Source organism: Archocentrus centrarchus, chromosome 7 (genome assembly GCF_007364275.1).
Source record: "Archocentrus centrarchus isolate MPI-CPG fArcCen1 chromosome 7, fArcCen1, whole genome shotgun sequence".
Classification (NCBI taxonomy): Eukaryota; Metazoa; Chordata; class Actinopteri; order Cichliformes; family Cichlidae; genus Archocentrus; species Archocentrus centrarchus.
The window spans coordinates 26,542,964-26,553,688 of record NC_044352.1 but is presented as its reverse complement, the minus strand read 5'-3'; the positions used below and the strand labels follow the sequence as shown (position 1 = coordinate 26,553,688).

General features: G+C 42.4%; 1 protein-coding gene across 1 annotated transcript in view; it reads left to right on the top strand.

Moving 5' to 3' along the window:
* Positions 1 to 7,253, top strand: part of LOC115782492 (helicase ARIP4-like) — a 29,415-nt gene extending 22,162 nt beyond the window's left edge. Inside the window, exons 8-22 of the mRNA XM_030732674.1 lie at positions 284 to 480; positions 685 to 888; positions 979 to 1,117; positions 1,219 to 1,396; positions 1,500 to 1,712; positions 1,942 to 2,060; positions 2,260 to 2,381; positions 2,767 to 2,866; positions 2,958 to 3,163; positions 3,737 to 3,912; positions 4,512 to 4,708; positions 4,880 to 5,073; positions 5,186 to 5,275; positions 5,571 to 5,666; positions 5,851 to 7,253. Of these exons, the coding sequence (XP_030588534.1) occupies positions 284 to 480; positions 685 to 888; positions 979 to 1,117; positions 1,219 to 1,396; positions 1,500 to 1,712; positions 1,942 to 2,060; positions 2,260 to 2,381; positions 2,767 to 2,866; positions 2,958 to 3,163; positions 3,737 to 3,912; positions 4,512 to 4,708; positions 4,880 to 5,073; positions 5,186 to 5,275; positions 5,571 to 5,666; positions 5,851 to 6,902 (3,283 nt within the window). The 3' untranslated portion in view covers positions 6,903 to 7,253. The remainder of the gene's footprint in view (positions 1 to 283; positions 481 to 684; positions 889 to 978; positions 1,118 to 1,218; positions 1,397 to 1,499; positions 1,713 to 1,941; positions 2,061 to 2,259; positions 2,382 to 2,766; positions 2,867 to 2,957; positions 3,164 to 3,736; positions 3,913 to 4,511; positions 4,709 to 4,879; positions 5,074 to 5,185; positions 5,276 to 5,570; positions 5,667 to 5,850) is intronic.
* Positions 7,254 to 10,725: the final 3,472 nt, after the last annotated feature.

Sequence of the window (10,725 nt, the reverse complement as noted above, 5' to 3'; positions counted from 1 at the left end):
TTGCCTTTAGTCACAAATCTCATACTTTTTCACAGGTTCACTTAAAGGTGCTACAAATCACATTTAAGCTCATCACTCAAAGAAAAAAATGCCTGCAGCTTTCTTTTTTTATTGAACTGTAATGAATGTTATCTTTTTAGGAAAACACTTTTACTTTCTGAAATGCTGCAGGGGAAAAAAAGTGAAATGATTTCTCAGGGTTATCCACGTGAGATAATAACTGTCGTCTTAACTTTGAGAAACACAAGTGGTAACCAACCTTCTCCTTTCCCGTGATATCCAGGAACACAACAGCCAGGGCCAAAGTGGTGGAGGACTGGGCTCGGGATGGGGGCGTGCTGCTGATGGGCTACGAGATGTACCGCCTTTTGTCGCTGAAGAAGAGCTTTGTGGCTGGAAGGAAAAAGAAGAGCAAGAAAGCAGCAGGACCTGTCGTCATTGACCTGGATGAAGAGGACAGGCAGCAAGAGCTACTAAAAGGTTGGAGAGACTCGGAAAGATGATAAAGTTGCAGGGGATGAAAAAGGGGGACAGGGAGAGGAGACCAAGGAGAGAAAGTGAAGGAGATACAGAAGAAAAAGTAGAAATGGAAAGAGCAGAAATCTCGTGTCACATTGCAGGAACAGCTGGAATAGCAAATTTCATTAAAAATGAATCAGGCGTCAATATCACTTGTTCTCTCAGGTATCGAGAAGGCTTTGGCTCGGCCCGGTCCAGATGTGGTAATCTGCGACGAAGGACATCGCATCAAGAACTGCCACGCCAGCACGTCGCAGGCGCTAAAGAACATCCGAACCAGACGCCGTGTGGTCCTCACCGGCTATCCGCTCCAGAACAACCTGATTGAATACTGGTGCATGGTCGACTTTGTCCGACCCGATTTTCTAGGTGCGGAGCAAGATCTTTGCTTCATTTCAGAAGATATGCATTAGCAGTTAATGTTATAACCGCAGCTTTCACAACCCATACACGTTTCAGGTACGCGGCAGGAATTCAGCAACATGTTTGAGCGTCCCATTCTGAACGGGCAGTGTGTGGACAGCACGCCTCAGGATATCCAGCTGATGAGGTACAGGAGCCACGTCCTGCACAGCCTGCTGGAGGGCTTTGTACAGAGGTAAGAGGCAAAGGGCAGTCACCCTTAAATTAAACCTGTCAACACTGGCTCAATTTTAATACGGTTTTGCGAATATTGATTGTAATTTGTCTTTAATCCAGACGAGGCCATGATGTCCTGAAGGACCAGCTGCCTTCCAAGGAGGAACATGTGATTTTAGTGCGTCTGTCTCCCCTGCAGAGGGCGCTCTACACAGAGTTCATGAACCGCTTCAGAGAGGCAGGAAACACGGGTTGGCTCAGCCTCAACCCGCTGAAAGCATTTTGTGTCTGCTGCAAGGTGAGGAGTGTGAGCATGCGTCTGGATTTCTAACGTAAACTTATGAAGTTGAGTTTCACCAGTGTTGATAATTAAATTTCTATAAATTAATGTTATTCTTCAGATCTGGAACCATCCAGACGTGCTGTACGAGGCTCTGCAGAAGGAAAACCTGGCAAGTGACCAGGATTTAGACCTTGATGACATCACCTCTGCGGGACGATGTTCAGCTGCACCCAATCAAAAGCCCAAGAACCTGGACAATCCCAACCCCGTCGGCAGCCTGAGTCTTAACCAGCTACAAGAGAAAGCCAATCAGGTCATCACATACGAATGGGTATGTTGGAAGACTTAAGTCAAGAGAGCAATCATATGAAAGTCAACAACTGCTTTTACATGATGCCGATGCATTAAATCGCACATACACACAAGTGGGCATTTAGAACTCAGCCATACTTTTTGTGTGTAACCTCACTTCTTCAAAATCTGTGAAAACCGCTTATATAGGAACAACCTGTAAAGCTGATCTGTGAGCAGTTTCTCAGTCTATCTTCTCACATGGCCAGGCAAAGGATATCATGAACGACTACAAGCCCGGCCTCCTGGAGAACTCCGCAAAGATGGTTTTGCTCTTCCATCTGATAGAGGAGAGCGTCAGGAAGGGAGACAAACTCCTCGTCTTCAGGTAAAAGATGCACAAAGCTCTAAGGTCCAGATTGTTTTTGATTAGAAAGGAAGAAAACTAAAAAGGGGAGAAAAAGATTTAAGAATCTTCCACTGTAGGCTTTTCTCAGCCTTACTTTCTGATTAAGTAGTATTTAATTATTTACACTCATGCACAATGGATCAAATTTCTTATTCCCCCTCTGTCTGCCTCCCTGCAGTCAGAGCTTATCCACGCTGACCGTGATCGAGGATTTTTTGGCTAAGAGACCAGTGCCTCCATCACCCAGTGCACCCAGAGGCAGACCCAACCAAAACTGGGTCCGCAACCTCAACTATTACAGTAAGTGATCGGGGGGGGGGGGGGGGGGGGGGGGTTCCTATATTGTAAAGCAGTATAAAACAGATATAGCTCAGGGGAGGTAATATGAATTTTCTGTACATTGCAGTCACTGCAAAACTGAGCCGCTAATGGGGAAACTGACTGCAGTGATTTCGGTGCTACTATTCTCATTGACTTGCCATGAGTGCTGCCACCTGCTGGTGTTTTTTAATAACAGCTAGATGTTGATTTATAATTTTCTGCAAGCCAGCGTTAGCATTCACAATTGTTGTAGTTGTGGTGTTCATCTATATAATGGATTTGTTTTTAATTCTTTATATTTTATGAAGCCATTTCTAATAGCGTTTCTAAATATTGTATGTATTTCTTGTGTGATCTTGTGAAGGGCTGGATGGAAGCACAACAGCCTCAGAGAGAGAGAGACTGATAAACCAGTTCAATGACCCCTCCAACACCTCTGCATGGGTTTTTCTGCTCTCAACCAGGTAACACACTCTCCACACCAATTATATTAATGCCTAAGGCCATAATCTTAAAACAACTAATCATCATATTGCTGTCCTGTCTGGGCCTCAGGGCTGGTTGTCTCGGTGTGAACCTGATTGGGGCAAACCGCGTGGTGGTTTTTGATGCCTCCTGGAACCCATGCCACGATGCCCAGGCCGTGTGCCGCGTCTACCGCTATGGGCAGAGGAAGCCGTGTCACATCTACCGGCTGGTGTGCGACTTCACACTGGAGAAGAAGATCTACGACCGCCAGATCTCCAAACAGGGCATGTCTGGTGAGTTGGATACATGTGAAAACACTGCAGAGTTACAACAGTGCAGTGAAATAACTGTCTATGACCGCTCCTAAAATATGTGCATGTTAACCCTTCAGTGGCATGATATTTTCTGTATAACATACTGTATTTTTAACCAGAAATAACTAAAATAGGAAAAATTGAGGAAAAACTGACATTTAGATTGTATTCAGCCCCAGCCATCCTCGCTTTCAGTTCCCTCAGATCACAGCTGTGTCGAACATCTGTCAGTATTCAAATTCAGCAAAATCCCACCTAGTGCAGATTCCTCTGTGTGAACAGAACCCCTGAAACTAAATAATAAGTTCTGACGTAAAGTCGGAGCTCTTCTCCCAAGAGGCTCTTGTCTGACAGTGTGAAGTGTCTCAAGTGTTTCCTGTAAGCTTTGTCTGCTCTGATGGATACTTTGAGGCCGCTGGAATTCAGGCATTTCTATCTAGCTTTTTAAGGGTTTGCCTCCATATGTTCTTAGATCCTCCTTTTTTAAAACATACAATTAATTTAAACTCAGCATCTTAGTTTTTCTCTTTGGTTTTCCTTTCTATCCGTCAGACCGTGTTGTGGATGACCTGAACCCCGTGCTGACCTTCACCAGGAGAGAAGTTGAGTCTCTTCTTCATTTTGTGGAAGAGGAACCAGACCCCTCTAGCATCCACCTGCAGCCCCACGACAGCATGGAGAGCGTCCTCAGGAAGGGTCTGCATCTTTATCCCCACCTCATTACAAAGGTATGAGGAAATGTGTTCTCTCCGTATGCCCTCTAGAGGTGATTAGAAAAAGAACATGGGCTTTCCTGCCTTCCAGGCTGTAGTTTTAGCATTTTCACTGCGGTTTTGTGAAGATAAAAAAAAATTTTCTACAGACAGAAATCTTCCTTAGTAAGCTTTTTCCAGGCATATTTTAGAGTTCTCTGCTAATTTAATAAGCCGCTAGCTGCCATTACAACAGAATGACATCGTCAAATGTGTCCGTAATTGCCATTTAAATCCATTTTTGGAATACAGTTATAGATGGGAATTACACCAAGGAGTTACAATTACGCTTTACATTTAAAATGCTCTTTTGAATCGCTTGCGAGGTTCTGGTGCTTTAAGAGGTGATGAGTCACCACATAATTAAACCTGATGTGGCTTACAGGATTTTTTTTTTTTTTTTTTTAGCTGGATTTGAAAGGCAAAGAAGCTCCTAGTTGGCACTCTCATAGATTGTATTGTAGTGAATTGGTAAAAATATCAGTCTAAAAGCTAGGATGAGGGCATTGTAAGCAATGTAAATCATGTGTACTTGGAGCAGAACACTGATCACCTTCCCATCTCCTCCTTTCCAGCAACCATTCCCCCACGAGTCCCTGCTGATAGACCGCAGGGAGCTGAAGCTGAGCAATGCAGAGAAGAAAGCTGCAAAGAAGGGCTACGAAGATGAAAAGAGGGCCTCAGTGCCATACACCCGCCCTTCCTATGCTCACTACTACCCCGCCAGTGACCAGAGCCTTACCAACATCCCTGCCTTCAGCCAGAGAAACTGGTTAGTTATTTACTGCTGTAAAGCCAACATGCTAACAGGCTACAGTAAATACAGTTCTTAAATTATCTCTAAATCTTATTTACGTTGTTGAGCATTTGTCACAGGTAAATCTTCTTAAAAAATAAAGGCAAGTCATAAATTAAGAGTAAAAAAAATAATCTCTTTATCCAGGCGCCCTCCCACTGAGGAGAAGCCGGTGGCCAGTGTCAGGCCAGTCCAGTCAACTCCAGTTCCTATGATGCCCCGCCAGGTGTCCACAGGCTCTGCCCCAGGCACTGACTCTTCTAAATCCAGCCTCGGAGGCTTCCCTGTCAACTGCCTGCAAAAAGCTGGGGTGTTTGTACAGAAAATTGTCACCACTACTGGTATGCAAATTGTCCACGCATTCCATTTTATCATCATCTTTTCTGTCAATAATAGTGATTAATATTTTGAGATGGTCTTAAACTTGAATTATCTTTTTTGGTCACTTTATAGACATAGTAATTCCAGGCACCAACAGCTCAACAGATGTCCAGGCCAGGATCACCGCTGGAGAGAGTATCCATGTCATCAGGGGCACAAAAGGTATAATACCACTTTATTATACCTCGAAATTATTTTGTGTGGTGGCCAAAAAAATGCAGCTATTTGTGTGCTTGTTCCAGCTTCTCAAATCTGAGAAGTTACTGTTTTTCTTTGTCTTACTGAAAATTAAAAAAAAAAAAAATTGTATTTGTGTTATTAGTCAGGCAAAAACATGTAATAAATAAAAAAAAAAAAAAATCAAAACATTGCTCTTTATTCTGATTAAAGAGCTTGAACTTCATTTAAATCAACTCCTTGATGTATTAACATTTTTATTTGCCTTTGGCTTTTATAGGGACTTACATCAGGACATCTGATGGCCGAATCTTTGCCATCAGAGCAGCTAATAAGGCCAAGACAGTGGAGGAGAGTTCAACAGCACCACCCAAAGGTAAGATGATTTACTTACAAGTACTCCTCCAAAAACATGGAAGCCTAGTTATTTACACGCCACCTCAGAAATATAGCACTGTGATATTACTGAGTGACTTTAGTATTTTTTCAGTAAACTGAGCCTGTGTTGATGCTTGAATTCTTCTCCTAAAGCTTAAATCCAATCTTTCTTTTCTTCTCAGGCTCGCAAGCACCCCCTCCAGAGGCTTCCACTCATGTCAGTAACGGTTGCCTATCACCCAAGACCGTGCCCCGCCCTCTTTCACCTGACAGCCCAGAGATCATTAACGAGTTGCAGCGCTACACGAGCGGTACAGGAGCGAGTGCTGCAGCGGGCTCCGGCCTTCAGCCGGCAGAGAGCGATGTGGTTCAGACCAGTGGGAGCAGTGTGGCAAGTGGAAATTTGTGTCACCATGATGCCTCTGTGACTAATGTAATTCAGCCCAACATGGATGCCACTGCCGCCCAAGACCTGAGAACAGGCTCCAAGCGTAAAGCCTCTACCCCCTCCCTGGATGAGCGGGCCAGTAAGCAGCCTTCTGCCAGCAAGCACTCCTCAGCCCCCTTGGCCTCGCAGGGCTTCCCCTTCACTGGGGGCTATGGCCTCCCTCCAATGGGTCTAAACTCTGCCATGCTGGGTGGTTCGATGGGGCATCCACTCTTCATGGGGGCAGGCTCACATTACTTCCCCCCACCCCACACTCAGCTGAGCGACCCTAGTTACGTGTACCCAGATCGGCATGGGTGGAACATGGGTGGAGCCGGCACTATTCCCACTTCCTCTCCCGCCTCTTCATCGACAACAACCACCGCTTCTGCTGTCTCCTCTTCCTCCTCAACATCATCATCCTCTGCATCAGTCAAAGCTGCCAGTTCACTTTCAGGAGCCTTGCCACCATTCATGCTGAGCTCCAACATGGCTAGTATGGCTGGGATGCTCCCACCGGGCTTCCCTCTGTCCTATAGTCCATCTCTGGCAAGCCTTTACACTAGCTCAATGCTCCCTGGAGGGGTGCCAGGCCCAGCTGCTACTCCTGGCCCAGCTGGAGCCAGTTTCTTGTCCCAGTATCCTCCTACCGCTGCATCCAGCTCCTCCTCATCTTCCCCATCTTCCTTCTCCCCCTCAGCTCGATCTGAGGGCCAGCGAGGCCTGGTTCTGGTGAACAGCGGGAATGTCAGCAGCATCAGCAGCTCAGATGACGATGATGATGTAATTGAGGTGAGGGGACAGTGACAGAAGAATGATGTGGTTTCTTGAGAATGCTTTCAGAAATTGTAATAGTCATCAAAAAAGGATGACACCCTATTTGCCAGGATGCAGCTTTCCAAGAGTCAAGGCCAAAAAAAAAAAAGAAATTAAATGGAAAAACAATGACAGACATTTAAGATATTGATAAGTGAGCCCCTGCTGAAGTGTTTCCTCTGCTCATCTCTACTTGCCTTGAAGAAATGGTCTGAATGAGGATTTAACAGAGACTGGAGTGATAATCGTGATGCTGAATATCAGAAAATGAATCCCGTGAAAGGCTTAAAAACCCTCCAGAAGCAAGGAGAAAATGAAAATCCGAGGACTCTGGGCTTCCAATTTTTTCTTTTGTCCAATACCGGCATTAAAATGCGTATCACTGGACTGAGTACTGCTGAGTATGGGCCTGTAGTGAACACAAATGGCCACTAGTTGTACTGTTAACTTTTAGAGATTCTAGTTCTGAAGCTTTGCTAAATGTTGAGACTTTTTGCTTTCAGCTAATTAAAAAAGATGAGGTGGAGTCACTTAACAAAGCAGGTTTGCCAATTACATTAGCTGGTAGCACAATTTATTTTGCAACTGAAATGGTATTGTCTGTCACTTGTTGCTACTGAATATTTCTTAAAACAGCAAAAAGAAATGGTTACATCACCCCGAACTTGGAGAGCTTTTTTGACTGAACTTAAAAATAACTCACTGCCAGGACAGGTGTATTGTAAGAGTTTGTTCTTGAAGGAAAACAGAAAAGAAATGGGATCATATTGGAATACTGAAGAAACAGTTATGCTCTGAGGATGAGGTTAAAGATATTTACTGAGACTTTAAAACTCTAATGAAAGAATGTATGCTTAATCAAATGCCTTTACACCAGGCCTTTTTGAAAAGACTCCTTCTATTTAGGCATCAGATGTGGGAAGATCTGATTTTATTGTATTTTTTTCCTTTTTTGTGCGTGTATTTTATATTTATGTAATCTCTGATTGCCTAAAAAAAAGACAGCCAGGTGAAAATGAGGAGAAAAAAAAAACTGTGTCCTAGTGAGGTGTCCTCCTTGTAGCGGAGAAACAACCAACAGAAAATGCCTTTTTGCCGCCATCTTTCTGAATGTTAACTGTGAAAGAGGGGAGGTAAAGGGAGACAGACAGTCACCGTGGCTCTCTGAATCTCACCCACAGTCTTACTGTAGCCTAGTGAAAAATGATGCAAAACACTCACTCAAGCCTATATATGTGTTTGTACAACCCCAGAGGAACTGAGCTTGCAACCTGGACTTTTGGTTACGCTCGTGTAATTACTGTGTTTGTATCTGCGTGTTGTGTTTTTAAGGGTTGCAAAAGGAATCATTTAAAAAAAATAGAAGAAAAAAGAAAAATAGAAACTCGTGTTACTCGGTTCGTTAACGTGTTCTGAGTCAGATTTCAATTCTGCTCTGCTGTTTTTCATTTTTCTTTCTCTGTTTCATCTCGTTTTCTGAACAGAGGTCAATGTGAAACCAAACCTTTTTCTTTTTTTTTTTTAGGAGAGATGATGTAGCTTTGCCAAAAAAAAAAAAAAAGAAAAGAAAAGAAAAAGAAAAAAAAAGCAAACAGCACATCAGAAGCACATCAGGAACCTCCGTCAAAGAGGATTGTGTCTTAAGAGACCAAATAATGTCGAGCAGATTTAAAATCCACCGCAGCCACGCGCTCTCTGCGGCAGCCTCACAGCTACAGGTTGAGAAGTACATATCCATCTCTGCACTATAAAAAGATGCCAGTCTGTGTTTGGCTGGATGGAAGCTGGAAAAGCTTTGCTGTGTGACCAAGTTCCCTTTTAAATTTGCTGTAACTGGAGCTTGACTGATATAGGCCGATATTAGCTTTTTGCCGATATTTCGGTATTGGCATTTATAATGGATGATAAATGGAAAGTTTAAAAACGTAAATAAGAGATAGGAGAAATGCACTTCAGCGACCTTATGAGTGTTGATGTTGCACAGTTTGTATATCAGATGACAAGTAATCCACAACTTGTTGTGACAATAAAACAAGATAAACTACACTATCAAATTTTAGTGAGGACTCATAAATAACTACAAAATAACAAATGTTAGGGAAATCTGTTTATATCTGAAAGAAAAAAATATCAGCTGATATACCAGATTTTTAGACTCACCAAATATTGGTATCGGTATTGGTCTCGTCAGGTTCTAGATGTAAACCATCGATCTGCTGTTCCAGCTGATCACACAGAGTGGTCTGCACCCCCCACAACCACCCACCCCCGGTCCTAAACAGCTGCAGGAAGAGCTTTAAAAACCGCCGGCTCTTTTGTTAAAGATGAAACATCGTCAAGTTAAGGCTCAGCATCACTTGTCCTTTTTTTTTTTTCTTCCATGTATTTGTTCTTCATACTGAAACTGTAAGTTTACTTGTGTTTCATTTTTTGCTCTCTACAATGTTTGAATTTACCAAATTAATTTATTTATGACAGTGCATATTTATTCATTTGTATTTTTTATTTTTGTACAATGTCTTTTTGGCTTCCATTTGTCTCATGATCTTGTTTTACGGTCATATTAGTATTGTTACTACAGATTTTGTTTTTTAAAGAACTAATGATAAGCCAGTCTGACCCAACACATGTGAAACTGTGCAGAACTTTCATGTGGACCAACTCCTTAGTGTGTTATTAAGCGCATTAATATCCAGGATAGCATAGGCCAAATACCATATCTGATAACTGATAAGCTGTTTATAACGAGAAACCAAAAAAAATGGCACCAGGGATATTTAGCAACTGCGCAGTGTTGAAATAATTTCCTATTTATGAGCTCAGATAATTATAAATATAAGTATTAAATCTGAGCAATATGAGCCGTTTGTGTGCATGTTAGCACAATCACAGGTAATGGGTCAGAAACTGAGGCAGCCCAGCACACTCATCATCTGAAAAGGAAACAATATCAAGTGCTTCTCCCCCTTTGTTTTCTTTTTTTTTTTTGTGGTGTGTTACCATATCACCAGAAATTGTCCATGTGTGTCATCAACCCAGTGATGGCAGACGAGCAAGTTTGCTCAGTGTTGAACTGTTTGGTTGTCAGCTCAGCATTCGCTGCGCAGACCCACTGCTCTTTAGTTTCATAGCTTTCTACTTGAATTTACATATTTATTTATACAAGTCGAGTCGGTCGGAAAAGCAGAGCCGACTGTCTGAATTCCATTTTAGCCGAGGAGGAGATTAAATCTGCTGTCTTTGAGGATTGGCTCCAGTCAAAAGCTTGTTGTGTGGACAATGTGTATGACCTTGGATTGCATCCTTTTGTTTTTTTTTTGTTTGTTTTTCAAACTTTGTAAATAAAAAGAAACATGTTCTAATAATACTTTTCTTAATTGGCTCATATCTGTAGATATAGCGCTTGCTTGCTTTTGTTTCTTTACCGCATAAGCACACACACGTGCAGACACACAGGACATCTGATAAGCTTAAAACAGATGTGAAGAAGAAAACTTACTTGGAAAAGGTTCTGCTGTATATTTGTAATGAAGTAACTATAGCGTTTGCATGTTAATCGTCAGTTAATGCTTGTGTAATCTAAAGTGAGACTTGCAGTAGGGGTTACGGTTAGAATTATTTTGAGTGTTTTTAATTGTGTCAAAATGCCTGAAGCACTTAAAGTTGGGGATTTCTCTTAAGTCAGATACACATTTCAGTTATTAGGTCTATTGTTTTTCTTCAATATTGAGATAAATATTCACTCAAAATATTCAGGCTTTGGTGTTACCACAGCCATAAAAAAAATCTGTAATTAGCTACAGTGATCTTTTTA